The following is a 12,041-nucleotide window of genomic DNA, read 5'->3' on the forward strand; positions in this document are numbered from 1 at the left end:
AGAATTCTGCCTCACAGTGAGGGAACTATCTTGCCTCCCAAACAAGGTCTGTCCAGACACTTACTCACTTCCCAGTGAATCAGAGGGAAACAGACTGATACTCATCTTCCTGAAACCTGGCTGACTCTCAGCACAAACTCTGCAAGGAGTGGGGTTGTGTGTCAGGGTAAGTGAGCCGCCAACACCTAAGAGCTGCCAGGTGATGGGGCTGGAGGCTTAGTAAGCAGGTGAGTACCATGACCAGTCACAAAACATTACCTTCAAGGACTTGTCACGATTAGTAAGTAGGGTTAGGAAATGACAGATAAGAAAACGGGCGAGAACCTGGGGCTACACATTTTGGATTCAACACCCAGAATGTGTGGTCCCTGATATGTTGAGTGTTGAGATAAGCATCAAGTTAAGGCTTAAAGAATCTAAGACTTTAGAGCCTGCCAATTCATGCTGAAACCACCTGAAACCACCTTGCTGCTCAGTCATGGTACCCCAGCCGACCCAAACTGCTCACAGCTGTACTCCACAAAGAGGTGAAACCTGCTCATGATACTTTACCTAAAACTACCTTTTTAAACTTAACAGAACATTTGATGATACCAAAGCAGTCACTGGAAGTCTGGACCAATTTTTAAAGACATACTAATATTCTTCTTTCCTGGGTTTGTAAGTAAATGTGTATATATTTACTTGTCATATATGAAGAACTTCCCTTCCCAGTCTTGAGACAGAAAGAATGGAAGAAAATGGTCACAGCTGAGCCGAATCAAAGAAGCACGGGTTCACATGCAAACCCGCCCAGTGCTATTTTGGAGGAGGGGACAGGAATGGTAACCGCTCCGTGTCTCTTTCTTGGTGCTCCTGCGGGGCTTTCTTAAATACCACCTGTGATAATCATAACTTTGGAGTAGATTTTGCCCTGATGAGTGAGTTTTTAACCTGGTCATTCTGCACCTATTTTTGTCTGTTTCTCCACCCACCCAGGAAAGGCGGAGAGGGCGAGGCACTTTGCAGTTCTGTAAGAACCTGGACTTAAGGCTGCAAACACTCTCTTGTCAGGTCTCAAAGGGGGCTGCCCCAGAACTCAGGGACATTCTCTGGGGACAGGCGACGACCATCAGGGGGCGGGGTACGTACTGCATAGACACTGACCCATCGGAGATGCCCGGCCAGGCCGGTGCAGGGCAGTAGCAGCCGCCAGGCGCGCAGTTCCCAACCCCGCAGCGTCCGGATACCCGGGCAAGACGGGGCTAAGGGTCTCCAGGTGCGGCTGTGCCGGGGGCGGCGTGGAGGAACCGAGGTGTGGCCCGGGAGCCCGGGCTAGGCGGGGCGGGGCCAGGGCAGATCCCGTGTTTGCCGAGGCGGGAGGGGCGGACCGGGGCGGTTCTTCTCGGGCAAGAGAAGCCCTCCGGACAGCCTCTGGAGAGTCTCCGAGTTCCTGCAGCCCTCGGTGGACAGTGTCCGCTAGTAAACTCTGCAGAGAAGCCACCGTGCCCGAGGCAGTCCCAGGATGCGGCCAGGACAGGCAGGGGGCGCGCGGACGCTGCTGCAGCTGGTACTCGCACTTGGCCAAGGTAAGTGTGCGGTTTGCGCGGATTACGAGCGGTGAGTTAGTGCTGTGTGGATCATGTGGGACTAGCGAGCAGGTTCCTTGAATCTTCCGTTTGAGCGCGCGTCCGGGCTCCGAGCCATCCCCAACTGGTGGAAAAGAGATCTCTCCATTATTTTTTCCTGCCTGTGATTTGGTGTCCCCAAATTGGTGTCCACTCCGTCGGTAAAGTATCCTATAAAGTCACCACCGCGAGTGGCATGGAGTGGGGATGCAGTGTCTTGGAGACAGTGAGCCCAGCTGGGCTCTGACAGGTGCTGCGTTTGCCCTGGACCGCCGTGCCTGGGGGATCCAGTCCCACATGCTTAGTTTCCAACCTAAGTGTGTGAGTAATTCCCCCACTTGTTCTGGACGCGGCGCGCTGGTGTTTTCCTACCACGAGGGATGCGAATAACCAAGCGCTTCACAAATCCTTTCCGCCTGCATTCCTCTTATTATTTTAACCTCGTCTGTGCAACCAATGTAAGCTTAGTCCAGAAATAGTTCTTTCCACTCTTTTTTTTTTTAAGTACTTATGTATTTGAGAGACAAAGCATGCTCACACTTGCTGGTTCACTGCCCAGTTCATTGTAAAGGCAGAAACCAGGTGCCAGAAATTCACAATTGAGGTCTCCCTCGTGGGTGGCGGGAACCCAAGGACTTGAGTCACAGCCACGGTCTCTTAGGAGTGCGCTTAGCAGCCGGAAACTTTCCAATGCTAGATGCCGTGGTCTTGAGCTGTGCACTAAATGTCAGCCCCTTTTCCTTTCCACTTTCTCCATCTTTGGTGCCTTGAGGCAAAAATTAGCTGAAGACTAGCTGTACCTGCAGCGCTTTGTAGGACACACCCACCACCTGGCCTTGATGCGCTGAGTGGAGAAACACGGGTGTGAGACGGGTTGCTGAGCTGCGAAGCCATCCCTGGAGAGTACTTTGTTCAGAACCTAAGGTGTGTTTATGAGCTCTGGTTTACAGGACAGGAGAGGGAGTCTCGTTCTGGCACGCAGTTTGAACAGCTGTCAAAACAAACAAAAAACCAATGGTGTCCGATTATTGAGGCTTTACTATTATTATTATTTTTTTTCTAAAGACACAAACCTTTCCCTAAGCTGCTGTCCTTTGAGGCTGACATTCAGCAGTTTTCTTCTTTATGGAAGAAACCTAGTCCGGGTGGACCCTGTGACCTTGCCTGCAGATTTTCTGGGAAAAGCACCGAGGCATCAAACCCAACCGAGGGTGACACCATCGGATTCACGTCTGCCCGGTCCCCTGGGAGCACAGGAGTTGTCTTGAGGAATGGTCAACCCTCCCCCTCCCCCCCATGTAAGGGTTTCGAAGTTGGGCTTGACAATGAAAACGGGACCCTGGAAAAAAGTCTTCCTGAGAGCAAATAGAGATACAAATGCAAGCTTTTCATCCATCTTTAATTAGTATGAAAAGCTGTGGAGGCATAACATCGTTTTGGTGTCTTTGAAGTGTTGAGGCTTGTTCTCTCAGGAGTGGTGAGAAACACTCCAGTGGAATGTGTAGCTGCAGGGCATCAGGTTAGGCTCAGAGGCTTTTTATTTATTTATTTATTTTTAATTCTGAAATTAGTTAATGAGGCTAACTCAGTGCAGGCAAGTAGAGGTGATTTCCATTACATTCATATAAAGTAGTTTATGTAATTATTCCTTCGTCGTCCTCCAGTTGTTTGCATACTCAAGGGAGATGTTTCTTCTTGATTTAAACTGATACTAAAGTTTCATCATTTGTGATGTTGCCTCTCCAGAAACCTCCACTGACATCTTTCACGAGCATCTCAGCTTAACATTTGAATCTCTGTCAGCAGTTTAATTTTCTATGGGGTTGTGCCTTCTGTATACAGTTTTTGAAACATTCATACCTAAACACACATAGGTGTCAGCATTTTGCATATTTGTGATGTAAAGGCGTACAAAAGGTTGGCATTTTAAAGATATGCGCATGTGTTTGTATATACATCTTGTGTACCTTCTGCCATACATGCAAACCACTTTAAGCACCTGGCAGTAAAGAGGCCCACACCCCATGCTGGAGTATTTGAGTTCAGTTCCAGCCTCTGGCTCCTGACTCCAGCTTCCCGCTCAGGTGCTGGAAGGCAGTGATGATGGCTCAAGCGCTTAGGAACCTGCCACCCTCTTGGGAAACTTGGATTGCCTTCCCAGCTTCCAGCACTGATCTCGGTCCCTCAATGGCCAAAATGGGTTCTCTCTCCTATTAAAAAGGAAGTATAACAGAAACATAGCAACCCACACCTAATGTTAATACTTGGATTGAAATTTACTTGCCATAAATAAACCTTGTTTCAAGAGCTTAAGATTCATACTCCTAGTTTCTAGCTCTATACTTCCTTGCCCTTCATTAAACCTGGGCGGGTTGGGGATGGGAAGTAGGCCCTAAGAAACCTAAAATAGGTCTAGCAGCATGGTAAGTGGAACTCGATGAATGACATTGCTTAGGTTTTCCAGTGTGTCAGCAGACCAGGAACAGTTGTCCCACCTGTGTTCTGGGCCACATTGCTCCTTAGCCCTGGAACCCTGCCAAGTAGTAACCTTTAAATGCACATCCTCAAATATTTAATATAATTTCCACTTGGTCTGTGTAAATATCCTAACTTCTAGGATTTTTTTTTTTTTAGGTTTTTTAGTACTTAATTTTTCTCTTGATATATCCTTCACCTCTGGCTTCTACCCATCCTGTTTTTTACCCACCCACCCACAGTCTCCTTCCTGGAAAGGCCTACCCAGTCAGGTGTCGCTGGTTTCTGTAGGGTTCCATCTGGAGTAGACCCCTGGAGTAGAGCTTCTCTCTGGGCCAGTGCTCCATTCCAGTCGGTCTCCAGCCAGATTCTTCTGAGTTCAGACAGCTATTCGTCAGCCACCAGATTTTCCCATCAATATGCCTGGCGGGCTCAGCAGTTCTTACACAGACTCCAATGCCTGTCCTGCAGTATCTTCTCCCCTATCATCTACTCCTGTGTAATATCAGTACTGGAGTAGAAACAGGAAAGCCAGGAATGCATTCCCATGCTTCTGCCTCACTGCCAACCTCCAGCTTCTGTCCGTTCTCCCTGAAACCCATGCAGAACTTGTGCTGCCACTCAGCTCAGCCATTGCTTTTTTGAATCCAGCCTACTGCAGTGTTTCTGGCTTTCTTCTTTTTGGCTTTTCATCCCTCCAGTCAGTCCTGGCATTTGCTGTCTTATGTAGGATAAAGTTGCAATTTGTTGGCATATCGTAAAGTCCTACCCAAACTGGGTGCTGCATATCTACTCATTCTTATCTTTTGCATGCCTTCTCTTAGTTATTCACACTCAATTATACATATACCAATCTGCCAGAGATATACACATACGTGTGTATGCATTCTTCATATAGAAGAATTCTATGTTCTGACTGCACCTGATAAATGCCCTTTGAATGTTATAATATTTTCAGCTATTCCCTCTGCCTCCACCATTGTGATTTCATTTTTTCCCTTTGTAGCTAATCTTTCTCCAGTTTCAGAAGAGGTTGCCAAAGGCAAGATTATAAAGCAGTTTTTTTTTTTTTTCTCTTGGTAACAAAAAGAAAAGCTCGAGGTGGTTTGTCATCTCTGGCACTCACTCTTCACCATATTTCATCTTTTGTCGTCCACGGCTTTAGGTCACCCTCTGAAAAATACCCCTCACCCAGCTCAGCTAAGCTGGCCCAGGAGCTTCTGTTTGACTTAAATTTATTCTTTGGAGCTCAGGATTTAATACTTAAAAAGAATTGCTCATCGTTTTCTGGTGTGCAGTCAGATTTGGAAATGTTTGTTGTAAAGATTATGACTGCCTCTTTCCCTTTCCTAACAAATTAAAATCCCAGGGTGGCCTGTACCACCTTGTTGCAAGATGACCACCAGGAAAGGTATATTTCAACACCAGCAGTCAGAGAGTGCCTTGGTTTGAACAAATTCCTTCCAAAGTGAAGCTCAGCTGCTTTGTGTGTTACCAGCACTGGGCTTATGCAAAGGGAAACGCCTGTTCATGTGAAAGATGAGCTTTTATTGAAGGAATTTTAGACATTCAGCCAAATAAAGACACATGCTCACTCAGTGTGACAATAAAAAGATTGCAGGAACATTGAGGAAAATGCAATGGTATCTTGGTACCATGTAAATGCTACCACTAAAGCTGTTTTAGTTGCTACCACCATGCATGCTTAGCTTGGGATATTAGCGGAAGTGTCAGCACAGCTTAGGTGAAGAGAAACTGACAAGTCAAAGGTGTGGAGCGCTGTTGTGATTTATTTTTTCTTAATTGTTATGGTGACCAGTGATCTATGAGGAAGCACATGAAGAATTCTAGAGAATTATTCTAGAGAGAATAATTCCACTGCCACGAGTCCCAAGGCATTAGAGTGTGTATGATGGTGATTTTTAAGTGCCTTAAGACCATCTGTGGGAGTTTTTATTGATCTGGCTCTTGGATGCTCATGAAACAATGTTTGTTCTTACATACTTCATGTAAGACTGAATACTAGGTTCAGCGATAAATCATTTTAAAGCATGGTCCAGAAAGGTTACAGTCTATTTGGAAAGAAGCTAAAATATGAAGAAAGGAGTGTGTCTCAGCTCTAGAATGCTGAATCTTTTTCAGCCCCCATTATCTTGCTCTCTACCAGAAGTTCATTTGTTGAGTTACCACCCTTCTTTGCATAGGTAGAGGAGGGGAATGATGAATGAGCCAAGTCAATCTGGTGGATCCATGCCATTTATTAGTGTCTGATTTACACTGTGGTACGTAGTGCAGCGTTGGCCAATGAGTCATGAGGGATCATCTTCTGGAGGACTTCTGGAACTTTCATTCCAAAGAGGAACATTGGTTAGGGAATATATTACCAGATTTAGATGCAATGTTTGGAATGACTACAGCTCTTTTGCAACTATGATGTCAGAAAATTAAAGGATAATGTGCTGGGGATGGAGTCACAGGAAGATACAGGATAAAAGTCCCTAGTATGGCACTTCAGCTGCCAGATTACTGAAATTGAAGGCCATGATACACCTTGATGTCTTCAAAAACATTGTATAATTTAAAGCTTAGATTTTCTTTTTTTTCTTTCAAAAGTTTTACTTATTTGAAAGGCAAAGCAACAAGGAGATGAGAGGATGAGACAGGCAGGCCTAGAGCTGTCATCCATTGCTTCATTCTCCAGTGTCTACGACAGCCAAGACTAGGACAAGCTGAAGCCAAATGCCCAGAGATTCATCTGGGTCTCCCATGTGGGAGGCAGGAAGTTGTTGAACCATCACCTGCTGCCTCTGGGGGTCTGCGTTTTCAGGAAGCTGGATCTGAAGCAAAGAGCACTCAAACCCAGCAGCAGGCATCTCAGGTAGCGTCCTAACTGTTGCACTTACCACTTACTCTTGGAAATTCAGTTTTTAAAAAGACCACACTTCCCCTCCAATTACAGGACAGTTCAGCACAAAACATGAAAACATTCTCTGCAGTTCTACTCATAATTGGACACAGTAGAATCCACTTAAATAATTGTCATCCACTGCAATAAAACATTATGGAGTCACTAAAATGAATTTATGATATGATTATTGCCATGGAGAAATCCAATATCTATGGCTAAATTCTGAAATGTAGTCTACAAAGAGAATTATGATATAATCTTAATGCTTTACAAATTTGTGTTTTACTTTTTACAATATTTGTTTTTAGGACAGCATAATTTTAATTCAGATTACAAAGATCAGTGATCCACTAAATTAAGTTCAACAAAAAATAAATAAAAGTTGGTACTTCGGGAATAAAATAGGCAGGGACTGTACACAATGATCCAGTGAAAAATGTTCAACCTTAGTCAATTTTTAAATGTTCTCAAATCATGGAAACTACAATAATCTGTGCTGCTGGACAATCTGTTTGACATATTTGACAGAGCTATTTGCAGAAAATTGATATACTCTGGCATTTTCTTCTTGAACTTTTAGCTTCTACAAATAAGGGAGGTAAGGTAGAATCCAGTTTTATTCAACATAGTGTTTCCCACTTGCAACCATTTGGGTGTGAATAATAGAATTTCCTTTTTGATAGCTGAATAATAGTTCGCAAATACAATACACACATATCAAATTTTCTTTATCCATTCATCTGATGATGCACATCTTAATTTCGTATTTTAGCTAATGTAAACAGTAGTGCTGAAGCAGGGCAGTGTTGGTATCACGTTAATGCAGTGAGTTCGTTTCTTTGGGATATGTACCTATTAGTGGTTTTGCTAGACCATATGGCAAGTCTGTTTCTGGGTTTTGAAGAAATTATCAGTCCTTTCTACAATGATTCTACTGATCACATCCCTACCAGCTGTGTGTAGGAGTTGATCATTTGCACATCCCCATTGGCATTTACCACTCTCTCTCTTGGAGAATGGGCATTCTGACAGGGGCAGAATGATAGCCCATTGTGGTTTTGAGTATGTGTCCATGATGGTTAGTGATATTGAAGATTTTCCTTCACTTAGTTGTTGATCATTTGTGTTTCTTATTTCGGCAGCTGTTTATTGAGGTCCTTTGACTATTTCTTCAATGGGTTGTTTGGATTTTTGAATTTTTCAGGTTGTTGATATATTCTGGATGTCAATCCTCCATCCTAGCTGGACATGTTTCCCCATTCTCTCAGGTGTCACTTCACTCTATTGTTTCCTTTGATGTGCAGAAACTTTTGAGTTTGATATCATCATGATTCATCTTTTGTTGCCTGTGCTTTGTGGATCTTATCCAAAAGTCATCACCTACACCAGGGCTGAGACATTTTCCCCTTATATTTTCTTCCAGCAAATTTGTAGTCTCAGTTCTTAAATTTAATCTTTAATACATCTTGAGTTGATTTTGTCTATGGTGAGAGGTTGGGATTTAATTTTGTTTCTCTAATGATAAATACCCAACTGTGCTTGCACAATTTACTGAAGAGATTCTCAGATTATCTTTTTTTTAAAGATATGATCTGGGCACATTCGTCAATTGAGCTACATGTCAGCTTTTATGCCAATATCATGCTGTTTTAATTGTTATAGCTTTGCAGTGTATTTTGAAATAAGACCTTATGATGCTTTCAACTTGATTTTTGGGGGAAGACCAGGCTGCTTCAAGATTACATTGGCTATTCTGAATCCTTAGTGATTCTGTGTGACTTTTGGGATTTTTTTCCTACTTTGTAAAGAATGTAATTAGTTTTTTGGTAGATTATATTGAACCTGCATGTTCCTTTAGGTATTACAGATATTTTAACAATATTAATTCTTCATTATATGAAAAAGCAATATCTTCCCATATTATTGTGTTCTTGATATCTTTTGTCAATACTCACTAATTTTCATTGTAGAGATCTTTTACTTCTTTGCTTAAATTTACTCCTAAATATTTGAGTATTTTGTGGCTATTGTGAATAGTATTTCTTTGATTTATTTGTCATCAGGTTCATCATTGGTCTATACATAAGCTATTCTGTTGATTTTGTAACCTGGGACTGCCTTGAATTGGCTTTTTAAAAAATTAGTTCTCACAGCTTTTTTGTGGAGTTAATTAGCTTTTGCATGTATATAGTCATGTCATTTGCAAACATGGATATTTTAATGTCCTTTTCCCAAATCTGATACCTTTGTTTTCTATCTCCTTCCTAATTGCTTCTTGTAATACTAAATAAATAAATAAACAAAACCAAAAAAAAAGACCCACTCTTGAATAAGAGTGCTAAAAGTATACATCCTCATCTTGTTCCAGATCTAAAGGGAATGCTTTTAGCTTTTCCCCCACTCAGTATAATATTGACATATTGACTGTTGGCTTGCTTTTATAATTTTGAGGTTTGTTCTTTTATGAGTAGTTTATGGAGAGTTTTATATCATGAAGGGATGTTGAATCTTAAGATTTCTCTGCATCTAACGAGATGAACATGTGACTTCTTTCTGCTCATGGTTTAACTTAGTTATGGGATATGTTTCTGCAGTATAACAGAAGTCACATGTTCACATGTAGTTTCTCATTGGCCAAAACAAATTTGGAATTAACAGGATGGAGAGCTACCACTTTGACACAATGCAGTGTCCAGAGAGTTCTCCATGAGATAGGAGATATATTTTATAATTTAGATATACATAAAGGACTTTAGGTCTGTGAAGTTTAGTTATCCTGTTTGAAAAACTGATATTATGGGAGCCAGTGCCATGGCTCACTAGGCTAATCCTCTGCGTTCAAGTGCCAACATCCCGTAGGGGCACTGGTTTGTGTCCCAGTCATTCCACTTCTTATCCAGCTCCCTGCTTATGACCCGGGAAAGCAGAGCCTGGCCCATGTCCTTGGGACCCAGAGCTCCTGTGGGAGACTATGAAGAAGCTCCTGGCTTTAGATCAGCTCAACTCTGCCCACTGTAGCTGTTTGGGGAGTGAACACAGATGGAAAATCTTTCTCTGTCTCTCCTAAGTCTGCCTTCCAAAAAAGAAGTGATACTAGAACCGTAGCTAGCAATAGGACCCAATATCTTAGTTCCTAAAAGATTTTTACATGTTTGAATAGGAAGCCGACACAATAGGAATTCATGGTGTTCTCAAAGTGGAAATGAGAAGGTCAGAGGGCCCAAGATCATGAGGGGTTTCAGAGGGAAAGAAGGATGATGAGGTGACCATGAGGACATTGATGAGGTGAGAAGGCATGGGAGGACCCTTGGGCAGGGGAACATGACCAAACTTGTTCCTTCAGTGCATCATTCTGGCTATTTGGTGGTTAGATGGAGGCCAGAGGAAGGCGCCAAAACCATTTAAGGATGATTGATTTTAGGTTGGGTTTAGTATACTAGTTAAGAAATAATGAGGATACAATCTCAGCTAGCTCCCAAGGGAAATTGGGTAAGGCACCAATTTGAAAGATATTGAGGAAGAAGTAAAGACGGGAGTTGGTGACTGGTTTTCTGTGGTAGCACGAGAGAGGAGAGAAAATAAGGCATAGTGGATCAAGCTATTGTTTAAGATGCAAGCATCCCTTATGAGCGACCACTCTGGTCAAGGCTGTTCCACTACAGGTCAGTTCCCTGTTAACCCACCTGGCAAAGCAACAAAAGATTATCCATGTATTTGGACCTTGGCCACCTGTGTAAGAGATCTGGATGGAGTTGCTGGCTTCAACCTGGTCCAGTCCTTGTCATTGCAATTATTGGAAGGAATGAACCAGTGGGTGGACATTAACTCATATTCATTGATTTTATTCATTTTCTTTCTGCATATTTCAAATAAAAGAATCTTAAGGGGGGGAAACAGTAAAAAGCAGATTTCTGATACAGAAATATCTGAAGAAAGAATTGGTCCGCAGGGTCAACTTCTTCATAAGGTCAAACCACTTTGACAAGGGTGGTGTCCATAAGGGCAAAAGGTAGAAACAAGAATGGAGTGATATGATCAAATTAAGGTGAGGAAACCATTTCAGAAAGATTGATAGTAAAGGAGAAGAGATGGGAGCTGTTGCAGCCATAAACAAACAAGGAGAGACTCAAACAGACTGTGTCTTCAAAGTTGTTACTTAAAACATTGCATGATACACTTGTCATTAAAAAAAAATAAAACACTACAGGGAAACTTTGGTAGATGCACAAGAGACACTGGGGAAAGGGCTGGGGAGCCCTGATGTTCATAGAAATGTTAGTGTTAGGGGGAAAGGAGAGGGACACAGATGGGCAGCAACGACAGCAGCTCTGGAGAAACTGCAGAGGGTCAAGCAGAGGTGGACAAGGAGGGTTCTGGGATCTGAGATGGAATGGATCACAACTGATTAGATCAAGGTGAAGTCGCTCCAACTGTGTGAAGAAGAGAGAACGGAGTGTGAGGGACAAAAAGAGAAGGAAGTAGGAACAAAGAGGAAAGGAACTCCTCAGAGTTCAGTGTCCCTGCTTTCAGAGCATGCTGCCTAGTCATAAAGTAGTTGAATCAATCGTGATTTCTTCAGGTGTGCAATATATAACAACATTCCTAATCTGGTAGTAGAATGGGTATGAACACTTTTGTTAAATTTCCTAAACAGCAAATAAGCCCATTTAAAGAAATCAATTCGTAATTCTCTCACCTTTTAACTCTATATTTCCACCTAGTGTAAGAAAAATTCTAATATTTTCAGAAATCAGAGTCTTATCATAGATAATTTAGTGTTGGTTCTAAAGTTTTTATTAGGAAAATATTAAAACCTTTTATACTATGTAATTCAATGTGGTATTTTAAAAGCATTTTAAGGTCTCTTCGTTGAATCATGTAAATCAGAAAAAAATTGACATCTGTTCTTCATACTGTTAAAGTTTGTTCAAAGTACTTATATTCTAGGGCCTTGCCCAGTCTATTCTTATCAACTCTAGTACATATAAACTACATTTATCAATGAGTATAAATTACATGCTTTATATTTTCTCCATAATATGTTGGACTGC

The 12,041-nt window shown here is 42.3% G+C and overlaps 1 protein-coding gene and 1 long non-coding RNA gene across 2 annotated transcripts in view; one reads left to right on the top strand and one right to left on the bottom strand.

Moving 5' to 3' along the window:
- Positions 1–1,378: 1,378 nt before the first annotated feature.
- The window catches only part of ITGA2 (integrin subunit alpha 2), a 97,520-nt gene continuing 86,857 nt past the window's right edge, over positions 1,379–12,041 (top strand). The window contains exon 1 of the mRNA XM_040977527.1: positions 1,379–1,568. Within this exon, the coding sequence (XP_040833461.1) occupies positions 1,505–1,568 (64 nt within the window). The 5' untranslated portion in view covers positions 1,379–1,504. The remainder of the gene's footprint in view (positions 1,569–12,041) is intronic.
- Positions 1,649–4,729, bottom strand: LOC121154524. The gene is made up of 3 exons (XR_005883542.1): positions 4,347–4,729; positions 3,607–3,817; positions 1,649–2,598 (listed from the first exon to the last, which is right to left on the bottom strand). It is a non-coding gene; the product is annotated as an uncharacterized LOC121154524 (long non-coding RNA).

This window comes from Ochotona curzoniae, unplaced genomic scaffold (assembly GCF_017591425.1).
Source record: "Ochotona curzoniae isolate NIBS_2020 unplaced genomic scaffold, NIBS_Ocur_1.0 contig_2754, whole genome shotgun sequence".
Lineage (NCBI taxonomy): Eukaryota > Metazoa > Chordata > Mammalia > Lagomorpha > Ochotonidae > Ochotona > Ochotona curzoniae.